The sequence below is a fragment of the Cyprinodon variegatus genome, unplaced genomic scaffold (genome assembly GCF_000732505.1).
Source record: "Cyprinodon variegatus isolate N-32 unplaced genomic scaffold, C_variegatus-1.0 Scaffold1254, whole genome shotgun sequence".
In the NCBI taxonomy this organism is placed as follows: domain Eukaryota; kingdom Metazoa; phylum Chordata; class Actinopteri; order Cyprinodontiformes; family Cyprinodontidae; genus Cyprinodon; species Cyprinodon variegatus.
This window is the reverse complement of record NW_015151707.1, coordinates 50,440-62,615: the sequence shown is the minus strand read 5'-3', so window position 1 is coordinate 62,615 and position 12,176 is coordinate 50,440. Positions and strand designations below refer to the sequence as shown.

General features: G+C 38.8%; 2 protein-coding genes across 5 annotated transcripts in view; one reads left to right on the top strand and one right to left on the bottom strand.

Annotated features, from left to right (window-relative positions):
- The first annotated feature begins 67 nt into the window (after window positions 1-67).
- Window positions 68-2,882, top strand: tgds (TDP-glucose 4,6-dehydratase). 2 transcript variants are annotated; one of them, XM_015401744.1, is made up of 12 exons: window positions 68-232; window positions 327-393; window positions 795-863; window positions 953-1,043; window positions 1,125-1,273; window positions 1,352-1,450; window positions 1,533-1,592; window positions 1,670-1,713; window positions 1,791-1,956; window positions 2,035-2,090; window positions 2,197-2,261; window positions 2,500-2,882. In XM_015401744.1, exons 1-12 carry the CDS (start codon window positions 186-188, stop codon window positions 2,586-2,588), a joined length of 1,002 nt encoding a protein of 333 aa, XP_015257230.1. In that variant the 5' UTR covers window positions 68-185; the 3' UTR covers window positions 2,589-2,882. The 2 variants fall into 2 exon arrangements, with proteins under 2 accessions (XP_015257230.1, XP_015257229.1); XM_015401743.1 differs by having other exon boundaries at window positions 2,164-2,261.
- Window positions 2,883-5,613: 2,731 nt separating this feature from the next.
- Window positions 5,614-12,176, bottom strand: part of LOC107102432 (putative ATP-dependent RNA helicase Pl10) — an 18,972-nt gene continuing 12,409 nt past the window's right edge. For all 3 annotated transcript variants that reach the window (XM_015401750.1, XM_015401751.1, XM_015401752.1), the window contains 5 exons: window positions 11,680-11,861; window positions 11,471-11,588; window positions 11,221-11,374; window positions 10,981-11,105; window positions 5,614-10,681 (listed from right to left, as the gene is read on the bottom strand). In XM_015401750.1, coding sequence (XP_015257236.1) covers window positions 10,602-10,681; window positions 10,981-11,105; window positions 11,221-11,374; window positions 11,471-11,588; window positions 11,680-11,861 — 659 coding nt within the window. In that variant the 3' untranslated portion in view covers window positions 5,614-10,601. The remainder of the gene's footprint in view (window positions 10,682-10,980; window positions 11,106-11,220; window positions 11,375-11,470; window positions 11,589-11,679; window positions 11,862-12,176) is intronic.

Here is a 12,176-nt window from a genome sequence, read left to right as displayed (position 1 = left end):
CACTGTTACGCACCTCCCACTTTCAACGTGTCAACATTGCCGTTAAAAGTTCTACAACTGTCGCACATCTCACACAATCCGTGTACTGTAAAGAGGAAAACACGGTATTCACAATCAGCTGCAAAATGTCATAAAATTATATTTCATAGCTAAAGAGGCCATGACAGTCGGAGGAAAAGCAGATAATGGACTTTAACAAGACGGTTCTGGTTACAGGAGGTTCCGGGTTCATGTAGGTTAACTTTAAATATGATTAAAAGCTAAAAACACTCGTGTTTTCTATACTTACAGAATAAATATGCTCTAAATATTCTGTAAATTCGCAGAGGATCTCATCTGGTGTGTTCGCTGGTTGCCAGTTACCCCGATTGGAGAATCATTAACCTGGATATTGTAAGTCTTGAACGACTCATTACACATTTTGTGACCAAGAAAAATTTAAGTGGTTTTCCTGTAACGACCTTTAATAGTACATAATTATACAGCATTAAAATGTATTAAGCATGTATTGTCTGGTTTTCCTCCAGGATTGATCTGTATTTTATAATTTGCTCCCAAGTTTTGTAGCTGCATGCCTTCATTTCTGCCTTTTTCATTTGTTTATTTAAATAATTTACCCATAACCCCCCAAAAATCTCCTATAAAGACAAATAAAGGGTACTTTATTTGTTGAAAAACTAAAATTTGCATACTTATTTTTACTAGTTTATTAAGATAATTGTGGCAGGCAGGGGAAAAAGAAGATAAATTATTTTGCATGGGAAAAACAATTGTTGATCTATTTTATGTTGCAGTTGGATTACTGCTGCAGTCCCAGGAGTCTGGAAGGAGTTCAAAACAGAGCCAACTATTCTTTTATTCGGGTAAAAATTGTTTTTTTTTTTAAATCTTGCAATATTTATTGGAAAATCATGTGCAAAAAATACAGATTCTGTTTCTGCATGGTGAACAGGGAGACGTGTGCAACCCTCAGTTGGTAAATCACATTTTCCTCACTGAAAACGTTGACGTCGTCTTTCACCTGGCCGCCAAAACCCACGTTGGTGAGCTGCCTCTGATCAGATTACAGTTCAGGATCTATCCGGTCAGAGTTCGCTTGGATTAAGACGTCTTTTTTCCTGCAGAGTCCTCGTTCGAGTGCCCTTCCATTTTCCAGCGGGTCAACATCGACGGGACCAGAGTTTTGCTGGAAGCCGCCCATCAAGCTCGACACCAGCCTGTGCGTTTCATCTACGTCAGCACGGACGAAGTGTACGGACCTGGTCTGGATAAGGTCGGTCAGGTTTTTTTTATAATTTTCTGCTGAATCAGAATTTCCATGTAGACTAGCCGTTTTTCTCTTTCCTCTCAGGCGTTTGATGAGAACAGTCCGCTAAGCCCCACCAATCCGTATGCTGTTACTAAAGCAGCTGCAGAGTATCTGGTCAGATCCTACTGGGATAAATATCAGGTAAACCAGCTTTGGTCTGGATTTTTTTCCCCCATTTTTAGACCTTTTTGGGATCGACTTCATCCTGCTTCTCTGTTGCCAGTTTCCCATCATTATTACCAGGAGCAACAACATCTATGGGCCCAGACAGTTCACCGAGAAGGTATTCAGAACAATCCTAGGAGTATTTAAGCAAATTAAGGCACAATCTAAACATCTTTTTTCTCCCAAATGGTTTAGGTTATTCCAAAATTTCTCACCTTGCTGCAGAACAACAGAAAATGGTAGGCATGATTCAACTTACAGAACTCTTCATTTGATGCTACACAGGATCCACAGTCTTCATTTCTTCCTCCTGCAGCACCATTCAGGGAACCCTGCCTCTATCTCGCCACTTCCTGTTCATCGACGATGCCATTCAGGCCTTCCTGCTGGTTCTGGAGAAAGGAACTGTGGGAGAAGTCTACAACATGGGAACAAGCTTCGAGATTTCCATCCTCCAACTGGCACGGGAACTTATAAAGATGGTAGGGTCAAAGATTTTGTTTCATGAAGTTTATCAATTAGTAATTTTCGGACGCTTTGACCATTTCTGCATGTTTCAGGTAAAAAATGTGACTGAATCTGAATCAGACGACTGGATTGAGTTCGTATCCAGCAGGTTAGTCAGTTATATTTGGCAGGTTTTTAAAATTTTGCAAGATACCAAGTTAAAACTTGTATTGCTCCTATAGGCCTCAGGTCGACCATTGTTACCCAATCTGTAGTGAGAAGCTGCAGCAGCTGGGCTGGAGAGCACAGGTGTCCTGGGCTGAAGGCATCAGACAAACAGGTACAATGATTCACAAAACAATGAACATTGGATTTTATAAATTTTTTTTTAGAGTTCCTAGTTTCCAGGTTAATAATTTTGGCAATAACATGGAAAGTATATAAATACACTTGTTTCTAAAGTGTTTCACTACAGATCTAGATTTGAATCCTATATGGACTGTTAAAGAACACTTTAACAGAGTTCACTTCTTTAAACTTTAAATTGGTTAATTAACCATTTTGTATGCATCTTCCAGTGAAATGGTACCAAGACAACCCAGATTTCTGGTTGGACATCCATAAGGACCAGCGGATCAGAAAAGAGCCCGATTCCTGCAAATCATGACCAAATGCATTTCGCCCTGCAGTTCGACTGACAGGAAGAAATCCTTCCCTCTCTATGAGATTCCAGCTATGGCTGATTATTCAGCTTATTTTTACTGATTAGAATGTTTAATCTATTGGACCCTCAGGCCTTGAAGTGCCAAAGGAAGAAAAGGCTGTAAATGTTTCTAGCTGAATAAATTATTTTTTCCCCCATGTTTTAAAAGAATTTTCTTTTATGATAGAGGAAATAAAGTGATGAAAAATAAGTATTTAAGTAAAGAAATAACCCTGAAATGTTGGCACTGTAAATATACAGTCATATGTTTATATTGCTGTTTTTTTGTATTTTATATTTTTTTCCAAGGCTACAATAAAAAAAAAAAATGAAAGGCTAGAGAGCTGTTAATGAAATTTCTTTTTGTTTACACTTCTGTATACAAAATGATAAAATAAATCCGTCCAAGTCTATTTGAACACCCTGCTATTTTTGCAGGTTCTCCCGCTTAGAAATCATGGAGGCGTCTGGAACTGTCATTGTAGGTGCATGTCCACTGTGAGACATAATCTAAAAAATAAGAAAAAATCCATAAATATATAAATATTTTAAGCATTTGTATGAGACCGCTGGAAGATGAGTACCATCCCAAGAACAGCATCCCTAATGTGAAGCATGGGGGTGGTAGCATCATGCTTACGGGGTGTTTTTCTGCAAGTGACAGGACAACTGCACTTTATTAGGAGAGGATAACCAGGGCCATGAAATGCAACAGTTTGGGAGACAAACCATCGCTCAGAGCACTGAAGATGGATCGAGGCTGGGTCTTCCCACATGACAATGACCCGAAGCACACAGCTATTAAAAACCCAAGGCGTGGCTCTGGAAGAAGCAGATCAAGGTTCTGCCATGGCCTATCCAGTCTCCAGACCTAAACCCAATAGAGAATCTTTGGAGGCAGTTCAAACTCGTTTCTCAGCGACAGCCAGGAAACCTGTCTGATCTAAAGAGCTGTGTGGAGTGGGCCAAAATCACTCCTGCAGTAAGTGTAAATCTGGTGAAAAACCTAAACAGGGGTCTCCAATGATTTCCAGGCCAAGGACCACCAAACTGATTGAAAGATGGAGTAGGGACCCCCTAATTATATAAATAGTGTTATATTAAACTGGTCCTATACTCACTCTGCTACAGCTGGAGGGATGTAAAGAAAGTAATTTCTCCCTGGGATTATTAGAGTATTTCTGATCCGGATTCCTGGTTGATGGGACAGGTGTTGTGAATGAAATGGTGCCCAGCTTGAAAGAGCTCATGTGTGTCGCTGAATGTGTGCGTTGATTAAAGACATCTGCCTCCATTTATCTGTTTACTACAGTGTGTTAAATTTATGTTAATGTGTATTTAAAAACATTTCAATTGGTGGAAAATTACAGGGGGGAATATATAAAAAAAAATAAAATCAACCAAAGCTTTCGCGACCCCATGCAGCACCTCCATAGACCCCATAGAGGTCATGTACCTCCCTGTTGAAGACCTCCGACCTAGAGGAAACGTTTGACCTCTGTAATTACAAAGGCTACTGTACGAGATACTGATTTTCTCAGGTGTTCACATACTATTTGCAGCTATAATCATACAAATAATAGTTTTAAAAAAACAAAACAAGTCATACAGTGTGATTTCTGGATATTTTTTTTTTTAGATCACGTCTCTCACAGTGGACATGCACCTACAAGGACAATTTCAGACCCCACCATGATTTCTAAGTCAGAGAACTTGCAAAATATTATGGTCTTCAAATACTTATTTTCCTTGCTGCAAGTCATATTTTCTCTTCAAACACATGTAACAGCAGAAAAAAATGACAAACACCGATCACATCTGCAAATCCAAACTTTTAATTGTGGTAAAATCAGAATAGTTGCACATTTTTTCTTTTTTTTTTTTTTTCCTTTTCGTGCAGTGCTCTTCATGCACACTTCCTAAACTAATACATAAAGCAAATACTATCTACCAGGCTGGTGCTTCTGCTAGATCACGTAGAGCGGTCTGGCCAATCAGTAATGAAGACAGCACTGGACTCTTAAATCCACCCAGTAAAACACAATCATTCAAAAGCACGCCTCTACTTATTTAGATTGCAGTCTTTTTAAACAGAGAAAGTCACCACAATATTGTTTCTGTGCAATTAGTTTGCTTAAAAAAAAAAAAAAAAAAAGCCAAATTTTTTCCTGACTGGCCAGAAACTCTCCTGTGACAGCATTAATGCACTGTTGCCTAAAAAAATATGCAAATCACAACAACATAGCAATAGAACCACAGTCAATTCTGCGTGAGGGAGACTTTAAAGATGGCCACTTGCCAAACATTCACGAGGGTATTAACGAGAATGGAGGAAAAAAAAAAAAAAAGAACTTGAAGAGAATCTTGACCTTTTTCTTTTGTACTGCATGTTTATCGTTTTTTTATTTTATTTTTTTTTACAAAATGGTATTTAATCATTTTATTGTTTTTAATCCAAACCTTGGCATATTTGGAATTTATTCTAATCCGTTTGCCGATTGAAGATTTGATCCTAAAATTAGCAATGGAGCCTGTCGCACAAACAGGTTTATGGACCATAAATATGACTTAATATAACCTGTGTGGGGCGTTTCACTTCATATGTCACGGTAACAATGCTTCACTTAAAGCGTTACTCAATTGAATCAACAATGGACAATATTGCAATTTTAAAGACCTTTTACTTGAAATTTTAGGTTTGAACAAACAGGCTTTGGTCAAGCCACCTTATAATCAATCTGACGTGAACAAACCGTGATAGCATTAAACTAAAACTTTGGTTTTAAGATGATCCTGTCAGAAACGGGGGATTCAAGAGGTACCTGAACGCCTCACAGGTTCCAGTTCTAAATATGAAAATAAAGTTATTTTGGCACTCTAAAAGAAAGCACAAATTAGCACTTCCTGTTACAGTGACATGAGTGAGAAGCTCCCACTCATTGCATTGTTTTACATTTAAAAAGCTCACACTACCCCAGAAAAATAGAGATTTTTTTTTTCACTCATACCAACGACATTTAACATTCAAGTGCCAGTGTTTTTGTTTACTGTCTTTTGGTCAAGTCACTTTGTAAAACATCAACTTTTGTATTAGGCTTATAAAAATAAACATATTGCCCCCAAAATGCTTGATAAATTACACAAACTAGCAGCTAAGACTCAAGGACTCTGCAAACGGTTGAATCCTACAGTTGCTGCTGACTAGAGCTCCACCTGGTCCCATTAAAATAAAATAATAAAAATAAAAACTGTTTTCTATCTGGAAGGATTGTTCCTTACCTCTCCTTGCTGTGCTACGCCGCAAATACCTTCAATCGTAAAACCTCTCCAGAGGCATGAAGGACGAGTGCTACATAAGACGTAATCGAGCTTTAACAGCATTTTCTGCAAAACACTGTTAGGATTCAAAGTTATTTCACAACAGGGAGGCCTGCAGGCCCGCAGCAATGGGAGCATAGCACCATAAATTGTTCTTCATGTCTTTAATAGCGTTCCTGCTAATAACTTAGCAAGCACAGAGTCATCAGCGTAAATGAGCATGTCAGGAACAAACGCGACTATCTGCTCCTTTAGGGCTGGGTATCCGTCACCAATATAAGGCATCAATGGGTTTTAGAAAAAAAATAAATAAAGTGCTGGTAAATAAAGGTTTTAGTCACAAAAAATACAGAATGTGCTTGAAATGATCTGTATGAATTCGCTATATTCGCATTTTACCAGCGAGTGTAAAAACATGCTTTTAGATTCTGCATAGGTACAGGTCAACGATAAAAAAAAAAAGTGTTGCAAAATCCTAGCAAATGCATTTTGAACATTAGCATGGTTGCAGTTGCAAACTAGCAAGCAACACTACAAGGATTTGCAGATCTTTTAAAGTGCTAAACGTGTTGCTAATAAAGCTGTAAATCATGAGAATCAGCCTTGTGCAACTGCAAATGGGACTATAATGCTGGGCAAATTGAGAATGACAAACATTCCTGAAGTAAAGTAGCTAAAAAAAACAGTAATAACACAAAATGTTTACATTTTAGCAGCACCAGAATTATTTTGTCAGTTTGTGCCTGATTTGTATCTGAAAAGAGCTTGTGCTGCAGACGGTGCAAACACCCTATAGTAATGAGTTAAAACCCTACTGGCAATGAAATTTATTAAACCCGATGAAATGGCAACACTAGCAAAACAATTTCCTTTATTAAAAAAAAAAAGGCATCAAATAAAGCCCCCAGCCTTAAGGATGAGCTCTCTGAATGCCCCTCTGGTTGTTTAAATTATACCTTGAGGTAGTCGATCTGTGACATTCACATACAGATATCACATTTACACACCTAGTTTCAATATTTAGAGAGCAATAGTCTGGATTTCATGTCCAACTGAAAGCATACCCAGCCCTAACCAATGTATGAATTAAGTAATTCAGTCATTACAAGGCACTATGCACATTTTGGAAATAGGTCAGTCCATTAGCACGCTAACTGCTAACAGTATTATTAATTAAATGTAGCATAAAAATCAAAAAGGGATTCGAGTACATAATCTAAGCAAGCAAAAAAAAATTCACTTTGGTAGAAATTTGTGCCCAGCAGTGTTATCAAGGTTTTAAATCTGGGACACAGTGGTAGCTCGATTTATTTGGCAAAAACAACTAACAGTGCAATTTGTTCATAAAACGGACGTGCATTGCATATCGGACTTCTATTTGACAGGAGTGGCCTACAAATATTAAAGTAAACAATTTACCTTCCACCGCTTAGAATAATAGAAAAAAAATATATCAAAACATGCAGCTGCCAACAAAGTGCTTATTCCTTCATTGCCCCCTAGTGGTCAGTAGAAGGCACAGCATTTTCTAGAACTTGTACTGTACTCAATCAGGGAACGTGATTTAACTTTAACAATAACAACGAGAATAATACATAAGTAAAAGTGGCTGCTTGGGAGCAGCAGCCGCTTCGTATTCAAGTAACAAATGGTGACGGTATCCATATTTTAATGGTAAACGTAACGGTAACACAGCTCGCAACACGGTCAAAATCTGAAGTCGGTTGTTCCGATTTCAAACAGCTTAATAGTGGTTAGCCTCAGTGAGTCAAACCAATTTACGGGTTTGAAGGATTGCCCTCAACTATGGTTGCTTTTTATCATCATGGAAGACACTGCTTTGAAGCTGGACAGCTGCATGGAGACATGACAGCCAAATGCGAGAATTTTTAAACTCAGGTTTGTCCTTCAAAGTTGATTGTCGATAGCAACTATTGTACCTTTACAGATTCTATCTCGGTGCTGGTTATTTGCTCACATCAAGCAGCTGTTCTATGAAGAAATTTAATATGGAGACTATCAACCATTGCTGCAAGAATCAAAAAAAAAAAAAAAAAAAACTGAGGGGCTAAAAGTCCTCTAATGAGCCACATTTAAGTGTAGCTCATAAACCGATCACTCAGACTTTGAGGTGAATTTGTTTAACGAAGCGAAGAATGCATCTAAATTTCAGTTTTTGTTTTTTTGATAAATGGCTATAAAGTGTAATGAGACAGTGGAGTGCGACAAAGCATCCCGTAACAGCCGTCTTCTGTTCTTACTGGAAAACGCTTCATTTATAACAATAAAGCGAAATAGTTTCAGTTACACGTGTGACGGAACTGGAGCTAAAGAATAACTGGACAATTTCAATTAAAAGTCAAACAGAAGAAAAAAAATTTACAGGATTGGAAAATCGGGTATTTGTCACTAAAGCCTGCTTTAGATCTACATCAATCTGCTCAGCGTTTTTAACTCCTTGACCAAAAAAACAACAACACTCGCATATGTTTTATTGTCTTGGTCCGGCTTTGTTCGAGGCAGCAGATTACTGAAGAAAGGATGTTATTGATCCCTGTCCACTGCCCACTGAACAAAGCTTCCCAGACACAGTCTGGTCCATGTTGAGTGATTCGTTTTGCACACTTCTAATCCTTCACATTTTTTTTTTGTGGAAATTCCTCTTGATTTCAGCTATTTACATGGATTTGTTTTATTTAAATCAAGGAAAATAAGTTTGGATATCTTATGTGCAGAGTCGGCTTTGAGCTTTAGCTTTATCTGCAAAGCCAAACAGGGCTTCCTAAGGATCAGAGCTTTTTTCCCCCTCCACACACTAGCACATTTTAGCTGCTCAGATTCATGAACCTGACCTTTTGTTAACTTCCTGCAACCAGTGGGTGAATAATTAGCAGCTGTATGTCTGTTCAGTGCCTCGACCAATTCAACATGTTGCAAACAAAAGGTAGCAACAAGATGGTGGAAAATCCTTATTAGGTTTAGTTTGCACAGAAAGTGGTTCTAGTACGTAGCTACAAGGTGCTCTGGAAATGAAGCATTACATCTTCAGGAAGCCCCAGTTGTCAGAGTACAAATTAGTAACTCCAACTTTTTACTTAGATTTTAAGGACTGAACAGAAAATAAAACAAAATTTAAATAAAAAAGGAAAGATTTATTCTAAAGAAGATGTTTCATTAAACTCTCCAGGATAGAGTGAGCATGTTTTTCTTTAACTTACCTTTTAGAGTTGCAGGATAAAAACAACACAAAACAAAAAAAGACTAAGGTTTGAGGAGGAAGTAGATTCGGTTTCCCATGAGCGTGGTGGCACTAAGAGTCAGCTAAAAAAAACAAAAATCTGTTTGGTACTTTAAATCTTGTCTGATTTACTGAAAAACTCCTGGACCGACTTATTTGGACACTTCAACCCTTTTACCAGGTGCAGTAACATGAAAGAGCATTTCTAATGCTGCAGTACCAGGTTTAGTCTGTAGGTGACAATTAGTGACACAGGCTGTGGGAAGCCGAGCTGCAGGCTCCAATTGGTGCTCTGGATTTAAACAAGATTTATTCCCCAAATCCTAAAACGAATAAGTTTAAACGACACAGAAATGTGTTTGCAGAGGTTATAAGTTTCAGGGAAATGCCTCATAAGAGCTTTCTGGTTAATATCTCTAGAGGACATGAGGACTAAACCTTCCTCATTTGTTTTAGGTTGTTTTTTTGTATTTTTTTTTTGCCAAGGTTTGATTTACTTCAAGCCTAGTTTGGATTCATCCAAATGGGAGTGAAGAAGTGCGTGTTTAACCCCCACACTACATTAAATACAGTAACCTTTACACTATACTTGCAGCCAGTTAGATATTATCGTGAGAAAAGCAACATACATAGTTTAAATTCTTAAAGGCACAGTACAGAAACAAAAAGATTCTCTACATTGGTGGGAGTTGGAAGAAATGCAAGTTTTTTTCTGCCTTCAAGTGGGAAAAGATGGCGTTTCATGGCCTGGTTTGTCGTTTTGTCAGACACCAGTAATTCAATTATTGATGCTTTAAGTGAAAAAGAGCTAAAGGTTCTTTCTACTATTTAAATAAAGGAGAACAAAAAGTTCTTCAGTCTGAATTTCTGCAGAAATATTAGCTTTGCAGTCTTGCCCAGTTTTTTGGCCGTTGCTTTACGACACGGCCATGCATTTAATACAGTTACACAGGGAGCCTGTCTGACTGTGGTCAAATGGAGGGAAAAAACAACCAAAATGCATGAAGCTAAAGGTCAGAAAAAGGATGTTACCCTGCCTACAAATGCCTGCAGATTTCCTATTTTTGGGGATTTGAAAAGATCTTTACTGGGAAGTCAGGATGTAACAACAAAAGAAATCCAAGATCCTTTATAAAAAGTGGCCAACATTACGAGGATTGGGCAGAAAATTAGGAACGGAAACCTTTGTAGAGAAAAATGAAGATGGAAATCACAAGAGAAATCTAAAGCTAATAAGACGTGACTGACTGGGAATAGAAGGAGGGGCTATATAAATGAGTATAAATAGTTTAATCACATGCATGGAGGTTCCAGGGAATAATAGAGGTGACACGACGGATGGGATGGAGACGACATGGTTGGGGGAAATGATGGAGAGTTAAAGGGGGAAAGAAAGACGAGGTGAGGTGGAATGGAGACACCTAATTGCCCCACCAGTCCACTTGAGAATGTGAGTAATTTCCTCCATAGCCGTCGCTTGTGTAGAAGTTCCCAAAACCACCTGTGGATGTGAACAAATGGCTTAAATCACCACCGGTAATGAAAAATACATGATAAAATTCTCACTTCAAATCAAAGCTTTTAGTATAGGAAACAAATCTTTTGAGATTAAATCAAACACAACCTCCTGTCTTCATCCACAGGTTCATTTACTTCCCTAACCCTAGAAAACGCCGGAAGTTTACATTTTGGATGGATGTATTAACTCTGAAAACTAATCTACCGTATTTTAATGGTTTTAAATACATTCAAATAACATTAACTATGCACCGCTTTCCGCAATCCTCCAACAGTCCTTACCTCCTCCAAAGCCACGGTTTCCTCCATGTCCTTGCTGGTTGCGTCCTCCTCGCCCCCCGAATCCCACAGCGCTGCCTCCAGCGGCTGTCTGCCGATAATCCCGAGCTCCAAAACCACCAGAGAACCTGGAGATGACATGAAATCCAGCATAAATTTACACGCCAAAAATGGGAAGGTTTTTTTTTTTTCTTCTTTTTTTAAGATCTCAACATGGATAGTGAGAATGAAGCTGATAAGCACCTCTTAGAGCGCCCCCTGCTGCTACTCTTGTGCTGGTGCTCATAAGCCAGGCTCTCCAGCCATGAGGGAACCTCCTGTTTAGCTTCTACCAGGATATCCAGCAGGTCCTTTGTGATGTTCCCGTTTTTGTCGTTAAAGAACGATGTGGCCAGGCCTGCAGAGAACCAGCGTAGCATAAAGACTCATTAACATTGTACTTAGGAGCTACTTTACATCATTCTATCGAGGAGTCAGAAAGGTGCTCACTAACCCAGGTTTCCGACTCGCCCCGTACGTCCGATACGATGGACGTACTCCTCTATGTCACTCGGAAGGTCAAAGTTAATGACGTGTTTCACGTTGGAGATGTCCAGACCTCGAGCTGCAACCTGAGGGACCAACATGACAAAAAAAAAAACATTACAACAGTCCTGCTGACTCTGTAGTCTCCCAAAAAAACTAAGTTTGTGGTTTACTGACCGCAGTTGCAACCAGAATGGGGCACTTTCCCGATCTAAACTGGTTCAGTGCCTCCTCGCGGTCTCTCTGGGAGCGGTCGCCGTGGATGCTGGTGCAGGCGTACCCCTCCCGGTACAGGAAGTCCTCCAAGGCGTCTGCTCCTTTCTTGGTCTCCACAAAAACAAGGGTCAGGGAGTCCTTACCTGGTAAACAGAGACGGGACAAAAAAACAACAAAAAAATAAACACCTCCAGTTAAAATTAAAAACTTTTTTGTGTGACGCAATACGTCGCATAGACCTTAAAATACAACAGTATTGTGTAAAAAGTGAATTGACACCAAGAAACTGATCATAGAAATCATGGAAACAATGGAGATGAATGAAACAAAAAACATTAGGCAGTGATGTGCATTTTTTTTGCTAGTATTATGCCGATATGAGCTTAAGTGTTGAAACTTGAACAAACTAAATGTACACTGCAAAAAATTTATGAAAACGAGTAAAAATTTCTTCAAAT